The sequence below is a fragment of the Coregonus clupeaformis genome, chromosome 9 (genome assembly GCF_020615455.1).
Source record: "Coregonus clupeaformis isolate EN_2021a chromosome 9, ASM2061545v1, whole genome shotgun sequence".
Classification (NCBI taxonomy): domain Eukaryota; kingdom Metazoa; phylum Chordata; class Actinopteri; order Salmoniformes; family Salmonidae; genus Coregonus; species Coregonus clupeaformis.
Genome location: NC_059200.1, coordinates 15,284,377 through 15,301,086, shown reverse-complemented (window position 1 = coordinate 15,301,086; position 16,710 = coordinate 15,284,377). Strand labels below are relative to the sequence as shown.

At 45.2% G+C, this 16,710-nt stretch overlaps 2 protein-coding genes across 6 annotated transcripts in view; one reads left to right on the top strand and one right to left on the bottom strand.

Annotated features, from left to right (window-relative positions):
- hook3 (hook microtubule-tethering protein 3) overlaps positions 1-7,042 on the bottom strand; it is a 72,960-nt gene extending 65,918 nt beyond the window's left edge. For all 5 annotated transcript variants that reach the window (XR_006002030.1, XM_041885281.1, XM_041885282.1 and 2 more), the window contains exon 1: positions 6,680-7,042. Coding sequence is in view for 4 of the 5 variants with exons in the window: in XM_041885281.1 (XP_041741215.1) it covers positions 6,680-6,736 (57 nt within the window). In the remaining variant the exon portion in view is untranslated. The remainder of the gene's footprint in view (positions 1-6,679) is intronic.
- Positions 7,043-7,517: 475 nt separating this feature from the next.
- On the top strand, positions 7,518-15,334 carry LOC121573367 (E3 ubiquitin-protein ligase RNF170-like). Its single transcript, XM_041885279.2, has 7 exons — positions 7,518-7,586; positions 8,011-8,177; positions 9,895-9,973; positions 10,219-10,330; positions 14,243-14,316; positions 14,530-14,661; positions 15,020-15,334. Exons 2-7 carry the CDS (start codon positions 8,035-8,037, stop codon positions 15,287-15,289), a joined length of 810 nt encoding a protein of 269 aa, XP_041741213.1. The 5' UTR covers positions 7,518-7,586; positions 8,011-8,034; the 3' UTR covers positions 15,290-15,334.
- The last annotated feature ends 1,376 nt before the right edge of the window (positions 15,335-16,710 follow it).

Genomic DNA, 16,710 nt, shown 5'->3' with positions numbered 1-16,710 from the left:
ATAGCAAAGGGTCTGAATAGTTATGTAAATAAGGTATCTGTTTTTTTTATTTTTAATAAATGTGCAAAAATGTCTATAAACCTGTTTTCGCTTCGTCATTATGGGGTATTGTGTGTAGATAGATGAAGGGAGAAAAAAAACAATTTAATGCATTGTAGAATAAGGCTGTAACGTAACAAAATGTGGAAGAAGTCTAGGGGTCTGAATACTTTCCAAATGCACTGTATATACAGCAGTCACGATAACAGATAAACTCTTGGGAGGTAGACGGGTCAGCATTTGACCATCAGGTATCATAGGTCCAGTTGGTAAACAATAGGTCCAGTTGGAGACAAACACCTGAAACAGCTTTTCCATGCAATCTAGAGCCATAATCATTACATCTAACTGTATGTAAAAAAATGTCTATTTTTCTGTATCGGTTATCTAAGCATACCTCTTTACCTGTTCAATTGTCATTTAAATTAATGATGCACATTGATCTTTTAATAACTTTTATGCCTTAAGAGTTCAGCACAATTGCCACACTTGTGCCTTCAGAAAGCATTCATACACCTTGACTTATTCCATATTTTACAGCCTGAATTCAAAATGTAATAATACTTTTTTCTCTAACCCATCTACACACAATCAAAGTGAACACTGTCTTGTTTTGTACGCTTTGTACAAAATAATAAAATGCAGGACGACAGGATATTTATAAACGTACCTCTTTATTAACTAGCTATAACGTGCATGTCCATGTGTCTCTGGCCATGATCATCTTAGAATGACCTCACCACCTGGGTGGTCTTAACCAATCATTGCACAGTATGATGCATCCAATTACAATTCAGTATGGTGACACATATGAATATTACATCCCCCTTCTTTTAAAAAAAAGAAAAAATATGTGGAACAATAAAGCGTTTCTTTTGAATATATGCTCTGTAGTTTGAACTCGAGGTAAGTAACCATTTAAACTGCACCAACTGCATCAACATAACAGACAAACAATGATTCAGCATATTGTTATTTTTAGAACAAATATTTCTCAGCAACTCAGCTTTTCACTGTAGCAATGACATCTCAACATATCAAACAAATACAATACCAAAGCATTTCAAGTTAACTTTCAATAACAAGTTTACAGTCTGGAAACTCTTTTAGGGCAGCGATCCGCCTACACCCTTTGACATTTCACAGGTCTAGGACAGCTCTAGGCTTGACCTCTCTTCCTGACCTTGTGTGATATGAAGCTGAGCATGCTTCTGTGTCAGTCAACAGTTCTTGTGGTGTTGCAGGTAAGTATGGTGTATGTTGTGTTGTGTCTGTGTTTAGTCCATCCCGTTCTCTTTCAGGGGAACAGTTCATCTCGTCAGTGTGTTGTTCTTTTGTGTTCAGTAGGTGACGACGATTGCGGCGGTACACCGCTCCTTCTGCGGTTGCGAACGTGATATGAACGTTCAGTGTCAGCTGGTTGGATGACGACTGCTGGCTTCCAGTAGCCATGCTCCTGGATTCTAACTGACTCTCCGTCGTTCAGTGGTGGCAGTGGTCTGGCTGACCTGTCGTAGTATCGCTTTTGCTGTTGCTGTCTCTGTGCACGTTTTGCATGCACTTCCTTGTAGCTGACGACCTCAGGTTGCAGCTGCTGGTTGGTGCTGGGGAGGATTGAGCGGAAGTCTGCGGCTCATCAACAGCTGGGCTGGTGATTTGAAGTTGTCAACTGGAGTGTTGCGGTATTCAAGGAGACTGAGGTAGGGGTCTCTCTTGTCTGCTTTTGCTTTGTCCATGAGTGATTTAGCGATCTGCACAGATTTTTCAGCAAGGCCATTACTTTGAGGGTAATGTGGGCTTGTGGTGACGTGTGTGAACTCCCATGCTTTTGTGAAGGATTCAAACTCATTTGATTTGTAACAGGGCCCATTGTCAGATATTAAAGTCTCTACAATGCCATGCCTGGCAAAAGGCTGCTTTCAGCTTGTGTATCACAGCTGCAGATGTGGTGCTGTGAAGCTTGTCGAGTTCAAGTATCTGCTGTAGTAGTCCACTGTTATAATGTAGTGCTCGTTGTTCCACGTGAACAGATCGCGTTGCCACGACCTGCCAGGGTCGGTCTGGGATACGGTGAGGTAACATTGGCTCTTTGGTGTTCGAGGGCGTCGTTCAAGACAGGTGGGGCATTTACCAACCATGTCCTCTATTTGTTTGCACATTCCGGGCCAAAACAAAATGTCCCGTGCTCTCTGTTTGCACTTTTCCATGCCCATGTGTCCAGCATGGATCTTTGTCAAAATCTCTTCTCTGAGACTGGTAGGAATGATGATTTTCTCTCCTTTGAAAATGATTCCGTTGATCTGTGATAGTTCGTCACGATGGTTCCAGAACTCTGAGACGCTCTGAGGGCATTTTCTCCTCTCCTCAGGCCATCCTGACTGTATGACTTTCCTCAGCTGTGTGAGTTGTGTGTCTTTTTCTGTTTCTGCTCGGATCTCCTTCAGTTTTGTGTCACTAACTGGTAAGTTGCTGTACACAGTGTGCACCTGCATGTCCATGCCTTCACTGAGGCTGCTGTCCTTGTAGGTAAGAAACTTCCTGGAGAGTGTGTCTGCGACAGGGATGTCTTTGCCTGGACGGTGAGTGATTGTGAAGTCGTATTTTTGTAGTTGAAGGATCATTCTCTGTAGCCTTGGCGGGGCTGCGGCTAACGGTTTCCTCATGATTGACTCGAGGGGCTTGTGGTCTGATTCCACAATGACTTGTCGTCCATAGACATACTGATGGAAACGCTTACATCCGAACAGAATGGCGTACAGCTCCTTTTCGATTTGAGCGTAGTTGATTTCACAGTCTGTGAGAGATTTGGAAGCGTAGCCGATGGGTTTTCCTTCTTGCAGTAGCACTGCCCCTAGTCCATACTTTGACGCGTCCACCTGGAGTCTGAGCTCTTTGTTGGGGTCGTAGTAGGCAAGGATTGGTCCTGGTTCTCTCGTGATCAAGTCTTTCACTTTCTGGAAAGCGATGTCGTGTTGGTTGTCCCAGAGGAACTCACTGGACTGCTTTAGCAGCTGACGCAGGGGTGCATTAGCATTGGAGAGGCTGGGTGCGAACTTGGCTAAGTAGTTGACCATGCCAAGCACTGTTTCCAGCTCTGCTTGGTTCTTTGGTGGCTCCATTTCCTTTATGGCTGAGATCTTCTGCGGATCTGGCTTGATTCCATTCGCTGTGAGAAGATGCCCGAAGTAGCTGACCTCTGTAGCGCCGACTGTGCTCTTCTCGGGGTTGAGCCGGACTCCTCTCTCGCGGGACCTTTGCAGCATCGCGCTGAGGTTTCTGTCGTGTTCCTCTTTGGTTCGACCATAGACAAGGATGTCGTCCCACAATTGCCACGACTCCGTCGAGGCCTTCGTACACCTCGCCGATCTTTCGCTGAAACTCGTCTTGGGCTGAGATAATCCCAAAAGGCAGGCGACGGAACCTGTAGCGTCCAAACGGTGTGTTGAACGTTGTGAGCTTAGATGACTCTTCTGTGAGCTTGATAGCCCAGTAGCCTGATCTGGCGTCCATGACACTGAAGTAGCGTGCGCCCGCTAGCTTGTGTGTGATGCCATCTAGCGTCGGTAAGGGGTAATGGGGGCGTTTGATAGCCTTGTTCAAGTCTCTTGGGTCGAGACATACTCTGAGCTTGCCTGTCCGTGGTTTCTCCACCACCACTAACGCGTTGACCCAATCCGTCGGTTCTGTAACCTTGGTGACGATGTCAGATTGCTCCATGCTCTCCAACTCTTTCTTCAGACGGGCGCGGAGAGCAAGTGGAATCTTTCTCGGTGGGTAGATCACAGGGGTTGCGCTCTGGGTTAAGGTGAATGGTACATTCTCCTGGGAATAGTCCTATTCCTGTAAAAACATCAGCAAACTCCTTCATGACATTCTCTATCTCTACTGGTGCTGTCACTGATAAAACTAGCTTGATAAGGTCCATGTCTAAACATGCTTTAAGACCTAGCACTGCAGGTGCTCGAGTGTCAACAACGTAAAAGTCCAACATCATGTCCCTTTCCTTGTATTTGCATTTGAGAGTGCATGTGCCTTTTACTGGGAGCTGTTCACCACCATAACTAGTCAGTCTGCGCGTGGTGGGCTGTAGCTCACACTCAGATGTCAAGCTTCTGTACTTACTCAGAGGAATAATGTTTACTTGTGCACCAGTGTCTAGTTTGAATTTTAGCTCTGTGCCTTGTCTTCCTATCTCAATGTCAGCAAAGGCTTGCTCTGTCTCTGATATCTGACTTTTCTGTGTCACTGAATCAATAAACAGTTCATCAGCATTTGACTCTTTGATTGACATTTCATCTTCACTCACTGTATGTACTGTTTTTCCACGGTAAACTCTGCACACTTTTGCAAAGTGATTCCATTTTCCACATTTAGTACACTGTTTGCCTTTAGCTGGGCAATTCCCCTGTTCGCCATGCACTTTGTATCCACAATATCCACATGTTTTGGGGCGTTTGGAGTCTGTGTCGCTCTGTTTTGGAGTTCTGTCTCTCTCCGTTCTGAAACATGCTCTCTGGGCACTGGAGGTGTGCTTTGATGTCTGCCTGACTGCGTGCACTGCTTGTTCACGTGATGCGCTCATGCTGCCGCCTGAAATGGTTTTCATCTGAACCTGTGCTAGCTCGTGAGATCTGGCTATGTCGATAGCTTTGTCCAGCGTTAACTCTGATCCAACATTCAAAAGTTTCTCTCTCACTCGCGGTGATTGTATTCCAAATACAATACGGTCCCTGACCATCTCATCCTTGTTTGCATAATCACAGTCTTTCACAAGCAGACGCAGCTCAGTGACAAACTGTTCAAACGATTCACTAGCGCCTTGTACTTTCTCATGGAATTTGTACCTAGCGAAAATTGTATTGGTCTTTGGCAAAACATATGCTTCAAAACGATCGTAGTATGTTTTCAGTACCTTTGATTCAGCCTCGGTAAGTGTCCATGTGTTGTAAATGTCTCTCCCTTTTTCACCGATCCAGAGGAGCAGGTAGCTGCACTTTTCCTCTTCTCCTCTTTCCTTCAGAGGACCCGTGAACATCAGCTCCACATGCTGTTTGAACTTACGCCATGCATCGGGTAGATTTGTAGACCCCCAATCCATTCGAGGTGAAGGAACTCCAGCAAAATCCATCTTTTAGTCCTTTTACTCTGACACCATGTCTTGTTTTGTACGCTTTGTACAAAATAATAAAATGCAGGACGACAGGATATTTATAAACGTACCTCTTTATTAACTAGCTATAACGTGCATGTCCATGTGTCTCTGGCCATGATCATCTTAGAATGACCTCACCACCTGGGTGGTCTTAACCAATCATTGCACAGTATGATGCATCCAATTACAATTCAGTATGGTGACACATATGAATATTACAAACACGTTTTAGAAAATGTAGCAAATTTAATGAAAATGAAATATCTCAATTACATAACTATTCACACCGCTGAGTGACTCCCTGTTCACCCACGACTGTGTGGCCACGCATGACTTCAACACCGCCATTAAGTTCGCCGACAACACGACGATGGTAGGCCTGATCACCGGCGACGATGAGACAGCCTATAAGGAGGATGTCAGAGACCTGGCAGTGGGGTGTCAGGATAACTACCTCATCCTCAAGGTCAGCAAGCCAAAGGAGCTGATCGTGGACTACAGAAAACGGAGGGCCGAATCGACCCATACATCGACTGGGCTTTAGTGGAGCGGGTCGAGAGCTTAAAGTTCTTCGGTGCCCACATCACTAAGGACCTATCATGGTCCAAACACACCAACACAATCGTAAAGAGGGCACGACAATGCCTCTTCCCCTCAGGAGGCTGAAAAGATTTGGCATGGGCCCTCCGATCCTCAATTTTTTTTTTATATACAACTACACCATTGAGAGCATCTTGGCAAGCTGCATCACCACATAGTATGGCAACAGCTTGGCATCCGACCGTAATGCGGCACAGACGGTAGTGCGTAAGTACATCACTGGGGTCGAGCTCCCTGCCATCCAGGACCTCTATATCAGGCAGTGTCAGAGGAAAGCCCAAAAAACTGTCAAAGACTCCAGCTACCTTAGTCTTAGGCTGTTCTCTCTGCTACAGCACGGCAAGCGGTACAGGAGCGCCAGGTCTGGGACCAACCTACCCTGTTTACCTAGTCACTTTTACCCCTACCAGTCAGAAGTTTGGACACACCTACTCAAGGGTTTTTCTTTATTTCTACCTTGTAGAATAATAGTGAAGACATCAAAACTATGAAATAACACATATGGAATCATGTAGTGACCAAAAAAGTGTTAAACAAATCAAAATATATTTTATATTTGAGATTCTTCAAATAGCCACCCTTTGCCTTGATGACAGCTTCGCACAAATCCTTTTAAATCCTTTTCAATCCTTGTCTTATGAAGATAAATTGCCTGCTTTATATATACACAACCGGTATAGATATCATATATATGCTGGTAGTGTGTATATATATACACACCATAGCTAGGTAACGCGTTGGCTACCGGTAACCCAATTTGTTACATAACTTTCCTAAGATTGGCAGACTTGCTTTTAGCGCTAGCTAACTAACTACACTTTGTCTACAACCGTTCATCAAATCGGCTTAAATCTTTCTCGGCGACCGAGATAATTCATTTATACGTACCCATGTCAAAAGGCTCTCGCACAGTTCAACTCGATCCACAGAATCCAAGGTACTCATCGTAGCTAGTTCAATTAATCCACGTCGATCGCTCTTCTTTATCTGAAAATATGTCTAGACAGCCAGCTAGGCGAGATGAAATCAATAAGACCGAGATGTCTGATCAACTGGAAAACCAAAACACGAGGAATTGTTATACGTAAAAAGCTAGCTAATCAGTTTTCCGACCGGACGGATACGGTCCCACGCTCTTTTCATTTGCATAAATACATACAGCGTCGAAAGAAAATATTATTTAATCATAAACAGAGACGCTGAAACACACGTCTACCGGTCTCCCCTCTGTCAAGCCTTTTCCCACCCAGCTGGGATGGTCGTCACTAGTTACCATGGCCACAAAGTCATAAACCCCGCCTATTTCTACAATTTCTCTTCTTAAAATCTGATATAAACTTAACCCTAACCTTAACCACACTGATAACCTTATGCCTAAACCCTGAATTAAAACCAAAAAGCTAGTTTTTGTTTTCAGATTTTTTAACGATATAAACTATTTAGACTTTGTGTCTGTGCTATCTAGTGGAAACCAAAAATAATACCACTCTGTAGTAGGACCAGAACGGAAACCTCGAGCCTGAATAGGATCATCCGTCTTTATCAACGTTAGTAAATCCATAAAACCTCTAAAAGCAATCCAAGTCATCATAAGCATATATCAAGAAGTACAAAAAAATATATATAATTATTTATTTCATGAAAATGTGAATAAATACATTGGGTTGAATTTAGAGAAGGCAGTAATTGGGACGCCATGTATAGGTGGGCTGTGAAAAGGACCTTTCTAAGAATGCGGAAGTGGAGCAGCCAATTCCAATGGATCGTTCTTATTGTACTTCAGTGCAATGGATAGGTAACCATAACCTTCAGCATACTGCTAGCATTTTGCCGAACCCAAACCTTAATTAAGACCAAAAAGCACATTTTTGTTTTCGTTCATTTTTATGATATAGCCAATTTTGACTTTGTGGCTGTTCTATCTAATGGATAGGGTGATACTTTTCGCTTGTAAACATTTAACGTTACGCACCTGACCTTATTTAGCCCTGTTTCGTTCTTATTATCCGCATTGGCTATAGTTTAGCAATACGCCAGATATAGCCTAAGTCATATTTAGCTATAAACTCTGGCTCTGCGTTGAGTGGTTTGTGTTCTGTAGCTAGCTAACAGTAACGTTGCCTCACTGTAGCTAGCTATCTAGCTAGATAGGGGGAGTTGTGGCTGGATGTAGCTATGTGACTCATATTCTCTCTCTCTCTCTCTCTTTTCTAACCCAGTTCTGTAGGATATGATTAAGTGGGATGGATGAAAACAATGGATGTGGGGAGCTGGACTATTTGCTGCAAGATGAACACTCACTCATAGAGGGAGTCAGCAACCCTGTCCTGTTTGTGGTCGTTCTCAGTGTCACGTTCCTGTGTGGACTGGTGACTCTGCTCTGCAGGTCTAGTAATTATTGACATTCTTATGGGAATACATGGTGTTATGATGTTTTTGTAACCAGTTATTAACTTTTTTTTAAAATGTTTATTACTTTCCTAAATTATACATATAAGCTCAGCAAAAAAAGAAACGTCCCTTTTTCAGGACCCTGTCTTTCAAAGATAATATGTACAAAACCAAATAACTTCACAGATCTTCATTGTAAAGGGTTTAAACACTGTTTCCCATGCTTGTTCAATGAACCATAAACAATTAATGAACATGCACCTGTGGAACGGTCATTAAGACACTAAAAGCTTACAGACGGTAGGCAATTAAGGTCACAGTTATGAAAACTTAGGACACTAAAGAGGCCTTTCTACTGACTCTGAAAAACACCAAAAGAAAGATGCCCAGGGTCCCTGCTCATCTGCGTGAACGTGCCTTAGGCATGCTGCAAGGAGGCATGAGGACTGCAGATGTGGCCAAGGCAATAAATTGCAATGTCCGTACTGTGAGACGCCTAAGACAGCGCTACAGGGAGACAGAATGGACAGCTGATCGTCCTCGCAGTGGCAGACCACGTGTAACAACACCTGCACAGGATCAGTACATCCGAACATCACGCCTGCAGTACAGTTACAGGATGGCAACAACAACTGCCCGAGTTACACCAGGAACACACGAGTTACACCAGGAACGCACAATCCCTCCATCAGTGCTCAAACTGTCCGTAATAGGCTGAGAGAGGCTGGACTGAGGGCTTGTAGGCCTGTTGTAAGGCAGGTCCTCATCAGACATCACTGGCAACAACGTCGCCTATGGGCACAAACCCACTGTCGCTGGACCAGACAGGACTGGCAAAAAGTGCTCTTTACTGACGAGTCGCGGTTTTGTCTCATGGTCGGATTCGCGTTTATCATTGAAGGAATGAGCGTTACACCGAGGCCTGTACTCTGGAGCGGGATCGATTTGGAGGTGGAGGGTCTGTCATGGTCTGGGGCAGTGTATCACAGCATCACCGGACTGAGCTTGTTGTCATTGCAGGCAAACTCAGCACTGTGCGTTACAGGGAAGACATCCTCCTCCCTCATTTGGTACCCTTCCTGCAGGTTCATCCTGACATGACCCTCCAGCATTACAATGCCACCAGCCATACTGCTTGTTCTGTGTGTGATTTCCTGCAAGACAGGAATGTCAGTGTTCTGCCATGGCCAGCGAAGAGCCCGGATCTCAATCCCATTGAGCACGTCTGGGACCTGTTGGATCTGAGGGTGAGGGCTAGGGCCATTCCCCCCAGAAATGTCCGGGAACTTGCAGATGCCTTGGTGGAAGAGTGGGGTAACATCTCACAGCAAGAACTGGCAAATCTGGTGCAGTCCATGAGGAGGAGATGCACTGCAGTACTTAATGCAGCTGGTGGCCACACCAGATACTGACTGTTACTTTTGATTTTGACCCTCCCGTTTGTTCAGGGACACATTATTCAATTTCTGTGAGTCACGTCTGTGGAACTTGTTCAGTTTATGTCTCAGTTGTTGAATCTTGTTATGTTCATACAAATATTTACACATGTTAAGTTTGCTGAAAATAAACGCAGTTGACAGTGAGACGACGTTTCTTTTTTTTGCTGAGTTTATTTGTTTTCAACTGATATGCCAGTGAATGTTGTAGTTGGCAAGTTGTAGGTGTGTTTCTAATATCTGAACCTAAACATGTTTTTGATTCTCTTTCTGAAGAAATGAGCAGCATGACATCCACCCAGAGAGCCAGGAACATGTCCGTGCCGTCCGGCAGCAGCTGCAGTCCGAATCTCAGGTGAGAAGATCTGACACTGTAACTGTCCCTTGGCAGCTCCTTCCTTTGTACAGCGGGGTCATGTTCATTAGGCACCAAATGGAAGAAAATGTACTGATACAAAGAGGGACTAACTGGACTAGTTTAATCCATTTCAAAACGATTTCTGTTGTGTGCCCTAATGAACAGGACCCTGGTATTGTATCTCATTAGTTTCTCTTCCATGAAAGTATCATACCACACCCTTCGCTCCCTCCGTCCCTCAGGAAGGTGAACCAGCCGAGCCAAGGCAACAGTTCTATACAGACATGTCCTGTCCAGTGTGTCTACAGCAGGCTGTGCTGCCAGTGGAAACCAACTGTGGACATCTCTTCTGTGGTGAGTAGACTGAGAGGAACAAGGAATCAGAACCAGGCCATAGCAGAGTATGTGAGCGGAGCTGGAGTTGAGTGTGCCCAATTTGACTGGAGCGTGGATTGAGTTTCCCAAAGGCTGGAGCGTCGGCCTTCTCCCAAAGGCTGGAGCGTCGGCCTTCTCCCAAAGGCTGGAGCGTCGGCCTTCTCCCAAAGGCTGGAGCGTCGGCCTTCTCCCAAAGGCTGGAGCGTCGGCCTTCTCCCAAAGGCTGGAGCGTCGGCCTTCTCCCAAAGGCTGGAGCGTCGGCCTTCTCCCAAAGGCTGGAGCGTCGGCCTTCTCCCAAAGGCTGGAGCGTCGGCCTTCTCGCCCGCTCCAATTTTGCTCCAGTAGCGCTCACTTCACCAGCTCAGGGCGTGCCCGGCCCAGCATGCATTTGTAGTCTACTTGTGTGCTGCTATAGCCCCTTGCTTTAGCTACTGTCATCTAGTTAGCTAAATATTTTCATAAAGAAACTGATAAAACACACAGGTGAAAAATCAAGGTGAGTTACAAACAATGTTCCCTTTTTTTCGGCACTGAGCAAATTTCAGGTCTGCTGAGCGCAAACTTGAATGTTGTGAAAATCCTGTGCAACTGAGGCTGAACCCGTTTTAAGTTACAGTTTTAACAGTGGCCCAGTAGGCTACTGTGGCTATTTGATCATAATGTAGGCCTACCAGAGTGGCCTACCATCAAAAACAATCGAGAAAATGCATCCCATAACATTTTAACATGGAAATATATGTTCTATCATTCAGCCTACAGCAGCAGCCAATGTGTGGTGTTTAATGTAGCCCTATATATGGCAATGGTCAATTTGCGTATAGGCCTACTGCAGCTCTGATTGGTTATGCCGCACCAGTCTGTGTCGAGGACGGGCTGAGTCGTGCCTGTCAATGCAATAGAATCCTACACCGAAGCGTTCTGCCAAAAAGACAAAGACAAAATCTCTTGCATAGTTCGTTTTGTTTCGGTGTGTTTCATTGAAAGTGGCTAATATTGCGTTGATTCGATCCCACTTGCCACAGTAAAGGGAAACGTTGGTAGTGTTAACATGGAGAACTCTAGAACAGTGGTCACCAACCTTTCCTGAGTCCAGATCACTTTGAGTCAAAATGCAAGCCGAGATCTACCACTCAGATTTTTTAACATGACTTAAAAAACGTAAGCCTGTGCAACATTAACCAATGAAAAACAGTTATGTAGTAATGAGGTTTGTGTAGTAGGCTATAAGACCCACACATTATCACCGCATATTAGCTTTGCTTGAATTGCCCTGCCAATGCATTGTTATTTGGACCATTTTTAATTTGAAGTAGGCTATATGATCACACCGGTCATAGTTCTGTTGTGTTACTTGTGAAGCACAGCTGAGTGAGCAGACATTTTAAATCATTTGCTTTTCATACTGAACAAAAATATAAACGCAACATGCAACAATTTCAAAGACTCTACTGAGTTACAGTTCATATAAGGAAATCAGTCAATTGAAATACATTTGTTAGGCCCTAGTCTATGGATTTTACATGGCTAGGCAGGGGTGCAGCCATGGGTGGGCCTGGGAAGGCATAGGCCCACCCACTTGGCAGCCAGGTGAGCCAGGCCCAGCCAATCAGAATGAGTTTTTCCCCACAAAAGGGCTTTATTACAGACAGAAATACTCCACAGCATTTTCCCTGTGTCCAATGACCTTGAGCCTTCTTGGACTGGCACTTCTACTGTAAATCTATGGCAGCACCCAAGGGGGCTTGAACTGCCTAGGTCTCCCTGTAGATTCTGTGGTGACGTAGTGTCCCCATGAGTGACAGAACACTGAGCCAATCACGGTGCAAGTAGAGAACATTACCAACCCCTACGCTCCGTATTTTCTGCTGGCTGCCCCTCCACCAGAGAAAGCACTGAGCTAGGCTGAAACACCTGCATTTTGGAGCAGCTTTATTAACTCAAGGAGTTTATTTGTACATTGTTTTGTTTTTTTTGTTTTTTTTTGGGGGGGGGGGGGTGGATCAGCTTAATATTGCTGATAGATTGTATCTTCCATCAATGTAATTGTTTGCATCACTTCCAATCCCCCATGTTTTTTTATATATATACTCCTTTTTATTACTTTCCAACCCCGCCATCCTTTCCCTACTTGGGGTAAATTAGTGAACAACAATGCCCAGGCCTCTACTTCCGGTCTATACTTACTATCTACACCTTATTTGTACATTATTTGCAAACTGATATCTAACATGAATTAATGCCAAAATAACATGCAAAATAGGCCAATTATAATGTACTTTTTTTAAATGAGCACTTATTACAGTAACCATTCCTGTTGTTTATTAAAATACTTTTCATTCAAATCATTTGGTTTAGTTTCAATACTTCAAAACCAATTGGTAGATCCAGGTAGTCACAAAAATAGATGGGTGTTGGTTAAATAGTGATTTTAATGAATGGAGTGAATTTGGAGCGGGATTTTTCTTTCCTGTGACCGGTTTTTAGCGGCACGGTTGGAAAGCACATGGAGCGCCTGAGCAGAGTGCAAGCAACTCTCCATGAGTTTCGAGTGGGATTTCCAACCGCTCAACTCTGCTCACATACTCTGGTGTGCATAGAGTCAGTACAGGTAGGGTCAGTACAGGTAGGGTCAGTACAGGTAGGGTCAGTACAGGTAGGGTCAGTACAGGTGGGGTCAGTACAGATTGAGTCAGTACAGGTAGAGTCAGTACAGGTAGGGTCAGTACAGGTAGAGTCAGTACAGGTAGAGTCAGTACAGGTAGAATCAGTATAGATAGTCAGTATAGATAGAGTCAGTATAGATAGTCAGTATAGATAGTCAGTACAGGTAGAGTCAGTACAGGTAGAGTCAGTACAGGTAGAGTCAGTACAGGTAGAGTCAGTACAGGTAGAGTCAGTACAGGTAGAGTCAGTATAGATAGTCAGTACAGGTAGGGTCAGTACAGATAGTCAGTACAGATAGAGTCAGTATAGAGAGTCAGTATAGATAGTCAGTACAGGTAGAGTCAGTACAGGTAGAGTCAGTACAGGTAGAGTCAGTACAGGTAGAGTCAGTACAGGTAGAGTCAGTACAGGTAGAGTCAGTACAGGTAGAGTCAGTACAGGTAGAGTCAGTACAGGTAGAGTCAGTACAGGTAGAGTCAGTACAGGTAGAGTCAGTACAGGTAGAGTCAGTACAGGTAGAGTCAGTACAGGTAGAGTCAGTATAGATAGTCAGTACAGGTAGAGTCAGTATAGATAGTCAGTACAGGTAGAGTCCGTACAGGTAGAATCAGTATAGATAGTCAGTACAGGTAGAGTCAGTACAGGTAGAATCAGTATAGATAGTCAGTACAGGTAGAGTCAGTACAGGTAGAGTCAGTACAGATAGTCAGTACAGATAGTCAGTACAGGTAGAGTCAGTACAGGTAGAGTCAGTACAGGTAGAGTCAGTACAGATAGTCAGTACAGGTAGAGTCAGTACAGGTAGAGTCAGTATAGATAGAGTCAGTACAGGTAGGGTCAGTACAGATAGTCAGTACAGATAGAGTCAGTATAGATAGTCAGTACAGGTAGAGTCAGTATAGATAGTCAGTACAGGTAGAGTCAGTATAGATAGTCAGTACAGGTAGAGTCAGTATAGATAGTCAGTACAGGTAGAGTCAGTACAGGTAGAGTCAGTACAGGTAGAGTCAGTACAGGTAGAGTCAGTACAGGTAGAGTCAGTACAGATGGTCAGTACAGGTAGGGTCAGTACAGGTAGGGTCAGTACAGGTAGGGTCAGTATAGATAGTCAGTACAGGTAGAGTCAGTACAGGAACAAGGAATTAGAACCAGGCCAGCTATTGACTGATTTAAGCCATTGGATGATAGATCCATCTGGATATGATCAAGTTTTCCTGTATTTTGAAGGTTCTTGTGTAATTGCGTATTGGAGATATGGGACGTGGCTCGGTGCAATCAGTTGTCCCATCTGCAGACAAATGGTGAGACTAAATGCTGGTTACAACTTTTTCCTGTGCCTGCTTTCAACACATTTAGTTATCGTACACACCTAGTAATACAACTTATCCACACATTGTTAAAACATACAGTACCTTAACTATTCTTTTGGATTCTGAAATGAAATGAAAATAATATTTACAACAGAGTGTAGTAGTGCAGTTGTTCTCATTAACATCTCTCTCCTATGCGAACAGGTGACCCTGCTGTTCCCACTCTTCCATGAGCATCCCTCCCCTCAGCAGGTGCAGGATGGAACGGTTGAACCACTCCTCGTCCTCCGGGATCTCAATGACTACAACCGCAGGTTCTCAGGACAACCCAGATCTGTGAGTTTAATTTGCCACATCAGTATTTCTCTCATGCACTTAGAGAGAATTATTATTATTATTATTAGTGGATAAACTGAAAGAAGCACTGGATAAACCGAGAGAGAGTCTGCGCTGAATTGATTCCTTGAAATTTCCGTTCATTGAATTTAAATCATAGTTACTCACTCCCCATTCTGTGCTGTGATGTCATATTTAAACACTGCTGGTCCCAGATCTGTTTGCGCCGTCTCGCCAAACTGTATTGCGTTGCCAATGATCATAGGAGTTGGCAAGACGGCACGAACACATCTGGAATCCGACTAATGCTACTGCTTAAACACTGCCTTTTTAACTCCGCTGCTCTCCCCCGTCTCAGCTGATGGACCGGCTGCGTGACGTGCCCACGTTGCTGCGCCACCTCTCCAGGGAGATGTTCTCCGTAGGGGGCCTGTTCTGGATGTTCCGGATCCGTGTCCTGCTGTGTCTGATCGGGGCTCTGACCTACCTGGCCTCCCCTCTGGACTTGATCCCTGAGGCTCTGTTCGGCCTGCTAGGCTTCATGGACGACATCTTCCTCATCCTACTCCTCTTCATCTACATCTCCATCATGTATAGAGAGGTGGTGACCCAGAGACTGGCAGACTGATGTAGAGAGGTGGTGACCCAGAGACTGACAGACTGATGTAGAGAGGTGGTGACCCAGAGACTGACAGACTGATGTAGAGAGGTGGTGACCCAGAGACTGGCAGACTGATGTAGAGAGGTGGTGACCCAGAGACTGGCAGACTGATGTAGAGAGGTGGTGACCCAGAGACTGGCAGACTGATGTATAGAGAGGTGGTGACCCAGAGACTGGCAGACTGATGTATAGAGAGGTGGTGACCCAGAGACTGGCAGACTGATGTAGAGAGGTGGTGACCCAGAGACTGGCAGACTGATGTAGAGAGGTGTTGACCCAGAGACTGGCAGACTGATGTAGAGAGGTGGTGACCCAGAGACTGGCAGACTGATGTAGAGAGGTGTTGACCCAGAGACTGGCAGACTGATGTAGAGAGGTGTTGACCCAGAGACTGGCAGACTGATGTAGAGAGGTGGTGACCCAGAGACTGGCAGACTGATGTATAGAGAGGTGGTGACCCAGAGACTGACAGACTGATGTAGAGAGGTGGTGACCCAGAGACTGGCAGACTGATGTAGAGAGGTGGTGACCCAGAGACTGGCAGACTGATGTATAGAGAGGTGGTGACCCAGAGACTGGCAGACTGATGTAGAGAGGTGGTGACCCAGAGACTGGCAGACTGATGTAGAGAGGTGGTGACCCAGAGACTGGCAGACTGATGTATAGAGAGGTGGTGACCCAGAGACTGGCAGACTGATGTAGAGAGGTGTTGACCCAGAGACTGGCAGACTGATGTAGAGAGGTGTTGACCCAGAGACTGGCAGACTGATGTAGAGAGGTGTTGACCCAGAGACTGGCAGACTGATGTAGAGAGGTGGTGACCCAGAGACTGGCAGACTGATGTAGAGAGGTGGTGACCCAGAGACTGGCAGACTGATGTATAGAGAGGTGGTGACCCAGAGACTGGCAGACTGATGTATAGAGAGGTGGTGACCCAGAGACTGGCAGACTGATGTAGAGAGGTGGTGACCCAGAGACTGGCAGACTGATGTAGAGAGGTGTTGACCCAGAGACTGGCAGACTGATGTAGAGAGGTGTTGACCCAGAGACTGGCAGTGTGAATTAAAACTTTATTGTCCGCTCGACTGCACATAAATGGATTGTATAGGAACCAGGAGGACTAGATTAGACACAGTGCCAGGCCCAGTGGCCTATGATCGAATAGTTTCAGGTCAAAGGTAGTCCCCTGTAGCTCAGTTGGTAGAGCATGGCGTTTGCAACGCCAGGGTTGTGGGTTCGATTCCCACGGGGGGCCTGTATGAAGAAGAAGCAAAATGTATGCACTCACTAACTGTAAGTCGCTCTGGATAAGAGCGTCTGCTAAATGACTAAAATGTAAAGGCACTCGGTGAGGAGGGTGCTCTGTGTCTGTTGTTTTGGCCTGGAGT

Bases quoted from the DNA above. Each gene is read 5' to 3' on its own strand.
- LOC121573367 (XM_041885279.2), top strand. From the start codon at position 8,035: ATGGATGAAAACAATGGATGTGGGGAGCTGGACTATTTGCTGCAAGAT. The intron at 14,317-14,529 runs GTGAGACTAAAT...CTATGCGAACAG, and splicing joins GTCCCATCTGCAGACAAATG to GTGACCCTGCTGTTCCCACT. The intron at 14,662-15,019 runs GTGAGTTTAATT...CCCCCGTCTCAG, and splicing joins TCTCAGGACAACCCAGATCT to CTGATGGACCGGCTGCGTGA.